Source organism: Centroberyx affinis, unplaced genomic scaffold, assembly GCF_046629955.1.
Source record: "Centroberyx affinis isolate AG114_WGS23_722 - 3 ecotype Tasmania unplaced genomic scaffold, CSIRO-AGI_Caff_v1 ptg005934l_1, whole genome shotgun sequence".
Lineage (NCBI taxonomy): Eukaryota > Metazoa > Chordata > Actinopteri > Beryciformes > Berycidae > Centroberyx > Centroberyx affinis.
The window spans coordinates 12,501-23,887 of NW_027283017.1; the positions used below are offsets into that span (position 1 = coordinate 12,501).

An 11,387-nucleotide genomic window follows, 5' to 3' on the forward strand; every position below is an offset into this window, starting at 1 on the left:
GTGTGTGTGTGTGTGTGTGTGTGTGTGTGTGTGTGTGTGTGTGTGTGTGTGTGTGTGTGTGTGTGTGTGTGTGTGTGTGTGTGTGTGTGTGTGTGTGTGTGTGTGTGTGTGTGTGTGTGTGTGTGTGTGCGCAGGACCCCCGGGCTGTGCGGTGGACCAGGTCAGCCTCCTCACGGCTCTGACTGTCTTCCTGCTGTCGACCGCTCCTGATGTCACCACCGTCCAGCCTCTGCACGCGCTCAGTCTGCACCGCTTCACCACCGCCATGGAGGCCAAGGACCCGCTGGTCAGTGTGTGTGTGTGTGTGTGTGTGGGGGGGGGCTCTTCTTGCTTTAATGACATTTTGTAAATCAGGTTGTGAAGTCTTCTTTCAGATAATGCTAATGCTAATAATAACCATAATAATCGTCATAGTAACAGTAACCCCCCCCCCCCCCCCGTCTCCTGCAGGTTGTGAGTCGGTGTTTCCAGTTGTTGACCTCGGTGTTTCAGGCGCAGCCCGCTGTGGCCGTCCCGTACATCCAGGCTCTGGGTCCACCGCTGGTCCGATACCTACAGGTCCTGAACCAGACGTTACACCGAGCCCAGACATTACACCGAGCCAGACATTACACCAAGCCAGACATTACACCAAGCCCAGACATTACACCGAGCCCAGACATTACACGGAGCCAGACATTACACGGAGCCAGACATTACACGGAGCCAGACATTACACGGAGCCAGACATTACACAGAGCCAGACGTTACACCGAGCCCAGACGTTACACCGAGCCAGACATTACACAGAGCCCAGACGTTACACGGAGCCAGACATTACACCGAGCCCAGACATTACACAGAGCCCAGACGTTACACGGAGCCCAGACTCCAATTCCAGAGATTACTGCTGATATATGAATGTTTTCATCTTTCCCACAGTAAATTCATCAGTCAGTATTTCAAACCCACAGATCATTCTCATTGTTTCTCTGAATCTGGTTTGATTGTGGAGATGATCAGCTGAAGGAAGCAGGACTGGATCAAAGCTCAGGTGGAGTGGAGCAGGTTCCAGGCAGCAGGTTCAGGTTCAGGTTCAGGTTCAGACAGGACCAGGGCCTCTCTGTAGGAGAATACAACCAGGATCGAACAGTATGAAGCCAGACCTGAAGAAAACTCAGACCTGAAGAAAACTCTGAGCCAGGAGCGGCTCGGCTGGTTGGGTCAGGGTCTCAGGTCTCAGGGTCTCAGCTCTCAGGGTCTCAGCTCTCAGGGTCTCAGCTCTCAGGGTCTCAGGGTCTCAGCTCTCAGGGTCTCAGCTCTCAGCTCTCAGGGTCTCAGCTCTCAGGGTCTCAGGGTCTCAGCTCTCAGCTCTCAGGGTCTCAGGGTCTCAGCTCTCAGGGTCTCAGCTCTCAGCTCTCAGGGTCTCAGGGTCTCAGCTCTCAGGGTCTCAGCTCTCAGCTCTCAGGGTCTCAGCTCTCAGCTCTCAGGTCTCAGGGTCTCAGGTCTCAGGGTCTCAGGTCTCAGGTCTCAGGGTCTCAGCTCTCAGGTCTCAGGGTCTCAGGTCTCAGGTCTCAGGTCTCAGGTCTCAGGGTCTCAGGTCTCAGGTCTCAGGGTCTCAGGTCTCAGGGTCTCAGGTCTCAGGGTCTTGAGTAAAGTTCTGGGTTCAGATTGTTTGCCTCCATCAGGTTGGAGTCTCTTTCTTCTTTAACTTCCTCCATACAGTTATTGATCAGGCAGTGCGGTGTAATATCCCTCTGATCATACAGTTATTGATCAGGCAGTGTAGTGTAATATCCCTCTGATCATGCAGTTATTGATCAGGCAGTGTAGTGTAATATCCCTCTGATCATGCAGTTATTGATCAGGCAGTGTAGTGTAATATCCCTCTGATCATGCAGTTATTGATCAGGCAGTGTAGTGTAATATCCCTCTGATCATACAGTTATTGATCAGGCAGTGTAGTGTAATATCCCTCTGATCATGCAGTTATTGATCAGGCAGTGTAGTGTAATATCCCTCTGATCATGCAGTTATTGATCAGGCAGTGTAGTGTAATATCCCTCTGATCATACAGTTATTGATCAGGCAGTGCGGTGTAATATCCCTCTGATCATGCAGTTATTGATCAGGCAGTGCAGTGTAATATCCCTCTGATCATACAGTTATTGATCAGGCAGTGTAGTGTAATATCCCTCTGATCATGCAGTTATTGATCAGGCAGTGTAGTGTAATATCCCTCTGATCATGCAGTTATTGATCAGGCAGTGTAGTGTAATATCCCTCTGATCATACAGTTATTGATCAGGCAGTGTAGTGTAATATCCCTCTGATCATGCAGTTATTGATCAGGCAGTGTAGTGTAATATCCCTCTGATCATGCAGTTATTGATCAGGCAGTGTAGTGTAATATCCCTCTGATCATACAGTTATTGATCAGGCAGTGCGGTGTAATATCCCTCTGATCATGCAGTTATTGATCAGGCAGTGCAGTGTAATATCCCTCTGATCATACAGTTATTGATCAGGCAGTGTAGTGTAATATCCCTCTGATCATGCAGTTATTGATCAGGCAGTGTAGTGTAATATCCCTCTGATCATGCAGTTATTGATCAGGCAGTGTAGTGTAATATCCCTCTGATCATACAGTTATTGATCAGGCAGTGTAGTGTAATATCCCTCTGATCATGCAGTTATTGATCAGGCAGTGTAGTGTAATATCCCTCTGATCATGCAGTTATTGATCAGGCAGTGTAGTGTAATATCCCTCTGATCATACAGTTATTGATCAGGCAGTGTAGTGTAATATCCCTCTGATCATGCAGTTATTGATCAGGCAGTGTAGTGTAATATCCCTCTGATCATGCAGTTATTGATCAGGCAGTGTGGTGTAATATCCCTCTGATCATACAGTTATTGATCAGGCAGTGCGGTGTAATATCCCTCTGATCATGCAGTTATTGATCAGGCAGTGTAGTGTAATATCCCTCTGATCATACAGTTATTGATCAGGCAGTGCGGTGTAATGTATTGATCTGCTCCTCAGGCGGTGGAGCGGAGTCGTCCTCAGACTGAAGACGAGCTGCTGGCGGTTCAGGAGGCGATCAGAACCATGGAGGCTGTTCTGCAGGCTGCGGAGAACACACAGCGTGAGTAACCTGGAGAACACTGGAGAACCCTACAGAACAGAACAAACACACCATGAGGAACCAGTAGAACACTGGAGAACCCTACAGAACAACACAACACAACAGAACAGAGTGCAGTAGAACTCTGACATGTTCTCCCTGCAGAACCACACCACAGAAGGTTCTTCTGTCAGAAATCGTCCCAGAAGTGAAGAGCAGGTAGTTTTCCATCCTGACTCCCGTCCCGCTCCGTGTGTTTCTGCCCGTCAGGTCCCCCGCTGGCGGCCATCTTGCTGCCCGTCCTCATCTCCTTCCTGTTGGATGAGAACGCTCTTGGCTCCGCCCCCCCGGCGTCCCGCTCGCTGCACGAGGCGGCGCTGAAGGAGCTGATGAGACTCGGCCCGCAGCACTCGGCCGTCTTCAGGTGAGACTCGGTTCAGTTTGATGGTTTCATTCTGGTTCCCATGGTAACCTCATACTGAGTTGTGTACCCCCCCCCCCCCCCCCCCCCAGGTCCCTCATGGCGTCGTCTCCTCAGCTGAAGTCTCGTCTGGAAGCTGCGGTCAAAGGGAACCAGGAGAGCCTGAGCGCTAAAGCGAGCGCTCCCCCCCGCTCCGCCAAGCCCCCCCCCAGCATCACGCTCAAGACCAACTTCCTGTGACATCACCGAACAGAGAGTCCACTTCCTGTGACATCACCGAACAGAGAGTCCACTTCCTGTGACATCACCGAACAGGGAGTCCACTTCCCGCTTTCTGACTCACTGTGTGACATCCTGTTTCACTTCTCACACTCAGCAACAAGTCGTTAGGAGTTTAGAGTCTTTTTTTACTGAGAGTAGAGTCTGAACTCAGTAGAGTCTGGACACAGTAGAGTCTGGACACAGTAGAGTCTGAACTCAGTAGAGTCTGGACACAGTAGAGTCTGGACACAGTAGAGTCTGGACTCAGTAGAGTCTGAACTCAGTAGAGTCTGGACACAGTAGAGTCTGGACACAGTAGAGTCTGGACACAGTAGAGTCTGGACACAGTAGAGTCTGAACTCAGTAGAGTCTGAACTCAGTAGAGTCTGGACACAGTAGAGTCTGGACTCAGTAGAGTCTGAACTCAGTAGAGTCTGGACACAGTAGAGTCTGGACACAGTAGAGTCTGGACACAGTAGAGTCTGAACTCAGTAGAGTCTGGACACAGTAGAGTCTGGACACAGTAGAGTCTGGACACAGTAGAGTCTGGACACAGTAGAGTCTGGACTCAGTAGAGTCTGTGATGAAACATCTGGAGAAGAGTTAACAATGTTATGAGGAGACGCCGCCATGTTGGAGGAGTGACAACAAACCAGAGGTGGGGACTCCAGTCACATGACTTGGACTCCAGTCACATGACTTGGACTCCAGTCACATGACTTGGACTCCAGTCACATGACTTGGACTCCAGTCACATGACTTGGACTCCAGTCTCAGTTTTAATTGCTTGAGATTTGATCCATTAAGAGAAGACTTGAGACTGGCCTTGGGACTTGGTGACTCATGATGCTCTTACCAAGTTTTTATCCTTTTAAAACCATATTGCATTGAAAAGTCCTAGATATTTAGTTTTCTTTAAGATATTAAATTGATACTGGACTCTTGATTTGTTCTGACTTGACTTGCTGTTCTACATTTAGACTTTAGTCTTGACATTAATGACTTGGACTTGACTTGGTAATCTACATTTAGACTTGGGACTTGACTTGAGACTTGAGCCTCAACACTTGAGACCGACTTGGGACTCGAGTGAAGTTGACTTGGTCTCACTTGATCTCGTTTTCCTCCTGATGAAACATGAAAGTTATTTTTTTGCGGATGATTTTATTTTTGTTGATATTTTGCTGTCAGAGGAAGCAGGTGACTTGGTGAGCAGCCAGTCTCTCCAGTCTCTCCAGTCTCTCCAGTCTCTCCAGTCTCTCCAGTCTCTCTAGTCTCTCTAGTCTCTCCAGTCTCTCCAGTCTCTCCAGTCTCTCCAGTCTCTCCAGTCTCTCCAGTCTTCCAACATGGCGGCCTGGCCCTGCTCAGCAGGTTCATCTGGACTCAGTTTGTCAGCAGTTGTCTTCACTCAAAGCACATGATGTCGTTCACTAAATGATAAAACTTTATTGGACTCTGGATCCTTTACATATTCACAGCATGTCTGTAGAGTGTTTGTTTTCCCTCTCTGTGGTGCCAGGTGGGCGGGGTGAACAGTGACAGACAGTCTGGATCACAGGGAAACCTGAACTCCACCCACCTGGCACTGCAGGCTCCATGAAACAAACACCAACAACTACAGCTGCACTGGTGGAAACAGACTCTACTGAGACTCTACTGAGGGAAACAGTAGAATACAGTTCAGTTCCTAGAGCAGCATCATTACAGGAGGTCAGAGGTCACAGCATCATTACAGGAGGTCAGAGGTCACAGCATCATTACAGGAGGTCAGAGGTCACAGCATCATTACAGGAGGTCAGAGGTCACAGCATCATTACAGGAGGTCAGAGGTCACAGCATCATTACAGGAGGTCAGAGGTCAGAGGTCACAGCCTAACAACTAACACATATTCCTGTGAGCTGCAGAGACGCAGGAAGAGACATGAGAGCCGGAGAGGATTTTATTTTTTAGTAAAACAGCTTCATGTAAAACTGACCAATCAGTGATCAGCTCACTAACTGCTAACAGGCGTCAGGAGTCATGTGACCTGAAGAGTTCGTCTCATTAGCGGCCGTACGGCAGCCTGGAGGAGACAATCCAGCTCGCTTCTGTTTGATCAGCTTCACATCGTCTGCAATAACAACACTAAGAATGTATTGATCTGTCTGTTTACTGTTAAGTGTGAATATTAATATCCATGAAGGTGAAGAAGTGAAGATTAAAGTTTAAAGGAAAAACTAAAACTCAGAATCAGCTGCTGGTTCTCTGTCTCCATCCGGCAGTCTGCTGTGTTTTTCTTCTCGGTGGATAACCGGCCAATCACAGACGAGGTGATGTCACCTCCAGATGTTTCCAGTCTGATCTGAGAAAATGTTTCAGGATGTAAAACCTCAGCGGTAAACGTCAGGTTTTGGTGTCAGTCCCTCAGAATCAAAGAGCGAGGGCTTCTTTCTAGAGCCGCCATTTTGACCAAGAGACGTTCAACAATCATACAGGGAGAGATCCACCAGAGAAGAGGAGAGAGACCAGTTTCTCCACCACAGGAGCAGGAGAGAGACCAGAATGCACTGCAGGAGCAGGAGAGAGACCAGAATGCACTGCAGGAGCAGGAGAGAGACCAGAATGCAATGCAGGAGCAGGAGAGAGACCAGAATGCAATGCAGCAGAGAGACCGGTTGGATTGATCAGTGGAGTTTTCATTTATTCTGATAATCAATATTTTCCCAGTAAAGTAGAAACAGAGAAATTGTTGCAATAATAAATCTCCGGTGCGTTCGAGCGTCAGACTGGGAAACGACCGGCAGGCCGCCATCTGGACCGGAGGTTCCCAAAGCAAGGTCCGCGGCCCTTCGGGGGTCCAGGAGGGAAGTCCGGGGGTCCGGTCCGCTCCGACTCCCAGCATGCTTCAGTCTTCCAGCTGCAGCAGCTTCTGTCTGCAGCCGCTTCATGAAGGAATCAGTTCAGTTCAGTTGAGTCCAGTTCAGTTGAGTCCAGTTCAGTTCAGAATTGAACAAAGAAAACGACAGGAAACAGAACTGGACTAAACTGGAATTTCAGGAAGTTTAATTTAATCAATGAAATTCTGTGAAATTCCATGTTTTGTTTTTTCTTCCCACATATCAGATTCCACATAATGATCTATATGATCAATACTGAACATCAGAACATGTTACAGGAACCTTTCAGCTGGTATTGGATGCAGAGCATGTAATGTAATCAATACATTATGACTGGATGTGTTTGATTAGGTGAACTGTCTTTTATCTTGTTTTGATTCATAATGTTTTGATTCATAATGTTTTGATTCATAATGTTTTGATTCATAATGTTTTGATTCATAATGTTCAGCGAGAGACAAACTGTTAGAGGAGGAATCCTGTCGCTCAGTTCGCTGTTTCCTTCCAGCTCCACCTGGACTGGACTTGACTAGACCGGACTGGACTGGACTGGACTTGACTGGACTTGACTAGACCGGACTGAGTTCAGATCCAGAGCTGCTGATGTTTTTACAGAACAAAATGGAGTTGAATAAACTTTTGTTTTCTGGCAGCGACTCAATAAAGTTTTCTTTTAACGGATTTCAGTTTTCTGTCTTTCTTCTGCTTCTGTTTCCTTTTTAATTAATTACATCAACAAACTTCAAACAGCATCAAGAAGTTTCTCTTCAGACAAACAGATTCAAACAAAACATAACAACTTACAACACAATAGATATACAATAAATATGTTTCATACATAGGTTTTCTTTTCTGTCAGTTCATCCTATCAAAGTTCAATATATTCTATAAATAAATACAAATAGACAAAATCTAAACACAGTCCAACATAAATCCACAGAACTTCATGTTTTTTTGGCATTTTAGCTTTTAATTTTTTTAAAGGATTTTAAATATAATGTGAAATCATGAAAGCAACAAACTCTGGAGGATCTTAAAAAACATTTCTGTAGGAAGACTGACGTGATGAACGGATGAATTTGTCTCAGAAATAGAGGAGAATTTTAAAAAAAAAATTCCCTCCTCTTGATGCAACAGGTTTCCTGAACTCAAACTGAACAGAATGAAATATATAAATAAATATGAATAGGGAGACTGAGGATTAAACAGCCAACAGTTAAACTGATAAAATATGAAATATAAGCATCATGAAAAATGCAGCTTACAAATGCAAAGTGTATAATTAATATAAGATTCATGCAACAGGAGAAAATACTGAATTGAATATTTATTTATTTTTACTCTACGTGTTTCTGTTGACTCGTCTTCTGTCTTCATCTGTCGATTAAAACGCTTTGGAAACGTTATTATTATATTATTTACTTTTTACTTTATAACTTTAAGTGTTACTGCACAGATACAGCTGAAGTGTGGAAGTTGTCTGAGCGGACGGCGCCGCCTGCCGGCCGCCGCAGGACGCCGCCGGGCCGCCGGGTGATGCCTTCAGGTGCTGTCGGAAACATCGGAATTCTGAATACGAGACCAACAGGACTGTGGAGACGGAATTCTCCCTGAAACCAATGAGATGAGAGATGAGACTCTGAGGAAGACTGTTCTGTTTAATGTTTCTGTTTGTTTATTCTGTTGTTGTGTTGTTGTCTGGTGGAGCGTCACCTGACTCGCCCCTCAAACCGACTCGTCCCTCAAACCGACTCGCCCCCAAACTGACTCGTCCCTCAAACTGACTCGTCCCTCAAACTGACTCGTCCCTCAAACTGACTCGCCCCCCAAACCGACTCGTCCCTCAAACCGACTCGTCCCTCAAACCGACTCGTCCCTCAAACCGACTCGCCCCCCAAACCGACTCGCCCCTCAAACCGACTCGTCCCTCAAACCGACTCGTCCCTCAAACCGACTCCTCCCTCAAACCGACTCGCCCCCCAAACCGACTCGCCCCTCAAACCGACTCGTCCCTCAAACCGACTCGTCCCTCAAACCGACTCGTCCCTCAAACCGACTCGCCCCTCAAACCGACTCGTCCCTCAAACCGACTCGCCCCTCAAACCGACTCGCCCCTCAAACCGACTCGCCCCCCAAACTGACTCGTCCCTCAAACCGACTCGTCCCTCAAACCGACTCGTCCCTCAAACCGACTCGTCCCTCAAACCGACTCGCCCCCCAAACCGACTCGCCCCTCAAACCGACTCGTCCCTCAAACCGACTCGTCCCTCAAACCGACTCGTCCCTCAAACCGACTCGCCCCCCAAACCGACTCGTCCCTCAAACCGACTCGTCCCTCAAACCGACTCGCCCCTCAAACCGACTCGCCCCCCAAACTGACTCGTCCCTCAAACCGACTCGCCCCTCAAACCGACTCGCCCCTCAAACTGACTCGCCCCCCAAACTGACTCGTCCCTCAAACTGACTCGTCCCTCAAACTGACTCGCCCCCCAAACTGACTCGTCCCTCAAACCGACTCGTCCCTCAAACTGACTCGTCCCTCAAACTGACTCGTCCCTCAAACCGACTCGTCCCTCAAACTGACTCGCCCCCCAAACCGACTCGCCCCTCAAACCGACTCGTCCCTCAAACCGACTCGTCCCTCAAACCGACTCCTCCCTCAAACCGACTCGCCCCCCAAACCGACTCGCCCCTCAAACCGACTCGTCCCTCAAACCGACTCGTCCCTCAAACCGACTCGCCCCTCAAACCGACTCGCCCCTCAAACTGACTCGCCCCCCAAACTGACTCGCCCCTCAAACCGACTCGCCCCTCAAACTGACTCGCCCCCCAAACTGACTCGTCCCTCAAACCGACTCGTCCCTCAAACTGACTCGCCCCCCAAACTGACTCGCCCCTCAAACTGACTCGCCCCCCAAACTGACTCGCCATTCAAACTGACTCGCCCCTCAAACCGACTCGTCCCTCAAACCGACTCGCCCCCAAACTGACTCGTCCCTCAAACTGACTCGTCCCTCAAACTGACTCGTCCCTCAAACTGACTCGCCCCCCAAACTGACTCGTCCCTCAAACCGACTCGTCCCTCAAACTGACTCGTCCCTCAAACTGACTCGTCCCTCAAACCGACTCGTCCCTCAAACTGACTCGCCCCCCAAACCGACTCGCCCCTCAAACCGACTCGTCCCTCAAACCGACTCGTCCCTCAAACTGACTCGCCCCCCAAACCGACTCGCCCCCCAAACCGACTCGCCCCTCAAACCGACTCGTCCCTCAAACCGACTCGTCCCTCAAACCGACTCCTCCCTCAAACCGACTCGCCCCCCAAACCGACTCGCCCCTCAAACCGACTCGTCCCTCAAACCGACTCGTCCCTCAAACCGACTCGCCCCTCAAACCGACTCGCCCCTCAAACTGACTCGCCCCCCAAACTGACTCGCCCCTCAAACCGACTCGCCCCTCAAACTGACTCGCCCCCCAAACTGACTCGTCCCTCAAACCGACTCGTCCCTCAAACTGACTCGCCCCCCAAACTGACTCGCCCCTCAAACTGACTCGCCCCCCAAACTGACTCGCCATTCAAACTGACTCGCCCCTCAAACCGACTCGTCCCTCAAACCGACTCGCCCCCAAACTGACTCGTCCCTCAAACTGACTCGTCCCTCAAACTGACTCGTCCCTCAAACTGACTCGCCCCCCAAACTGACTCGTCCCTCAAACCGACTCGTCCCTCAAACTGACTCGTCCCTCAAACTGACTCGTCCCTCAAACCGACTCGTCCCTCAAACTGACTCGCCCCCCAAACCGACTCGCCCCTCAAACCGACTCGTCCCTCAAACCGACTCGTCCCTCAAACTGACTCGCCCCCCAAACCGACTCGCCCCTCAAACCGACTCGTCCCTCAAACCGACTCGTCCCTCAAACCGACTCCTCCCTCAAACCGACTCGCCCCCCAAACCGACTCGCCCCTCAAACCGACTCGTCCCTCAAACCGACTCGTCCCTCAAACCGACTTGCCCCTCAAACCGACTCGCCCCTCAAACCGACTCGCCCCCCAAACTGACTCGTCCCTCAAACCGACTCGCCCCTCAAACCGACTCGCCCCTCAAACTGACTCGCCCCCCAAACTGACTCGTCCCTCAAACCGACTCGTCCCTCAAACTGACTCGCCCCCCAAACTGACTCGCCCCTCAAACTGACTCGCCCCCCAAACTGACTCGCCATTCAAACTGACTCGCCCCTCAAACTGACTCGCCCCCCAAACTGACTCGCCCCTCAGGTAAACTGACTCGTCCCTCAGGTAAACTGACTCGCCCCTCAAACTGACTCGTCCCTCAGGTAAACTGACTCGCCCCTCAAACTGACTCGCCCCTCAAACTGACTCGTCCCTCAGGTAAACTGACTCGCCCCTCAAACTGACTCGCCCCTCAAACTGACTCGCCCCTCAAACTGACTCGTCCCTCAAACCGACTCGTCCCTCAAACTGACTCGTCCCTCCGTTAAACTGACTCGCCCCTCAAACTGACTCGTTCCTCAAACTGACTCGCCCCTCAGGTAAACTGACTCGCCCCTCAAACTGACTCGTCCCTCAAACTGACTCGTCCCTCAAACTGACTTGTCCCTCAGGTAAACTGACTTGCCCCTCAAACTGACTCGTCCCTCAAACTGACTCGTCCCTCAAACTGACTTGTCCCTCAGGTAAACTAACTCGTCCCTCAAGTAAA

General features: G+C 49.9%; 1 protein-coding gene across 1 annotated transcript in view; it reads left to right on the top strand.

The window, feature by feature from the left end:
- Positions 1-4,086, top strand: part of LOC139667986 (HEAT repeat-containing protein 5A-like) — a gene marked incomplete at its 5' end in the record, with an annotated part of 15,689 nt that extends 11,603 nt beyond the window's left edge. The window contains 5 exons of the mRNA XM_071547457.1: positions 135-286; positions 451-558; positions 3,026-3,128; positions 3,378-3,531; positions 3,621-4,086. Of these exons, the coding sequence (XP_071403558.1) occupies positions 135-286; positions 451-558; positions 3,026-3,128; positions 3,378-3,531; positions 3,621-3,768 (665 nt within the window). The remainder of the gene's footprint in view (positions 1-134; positions 287-450; positions 559-3,025; positions 3,129-3,377; positions 3,532-3,620) is intronic.
- Positions 4,087-11,387: the final 7,301 nt, after the last annotated feature.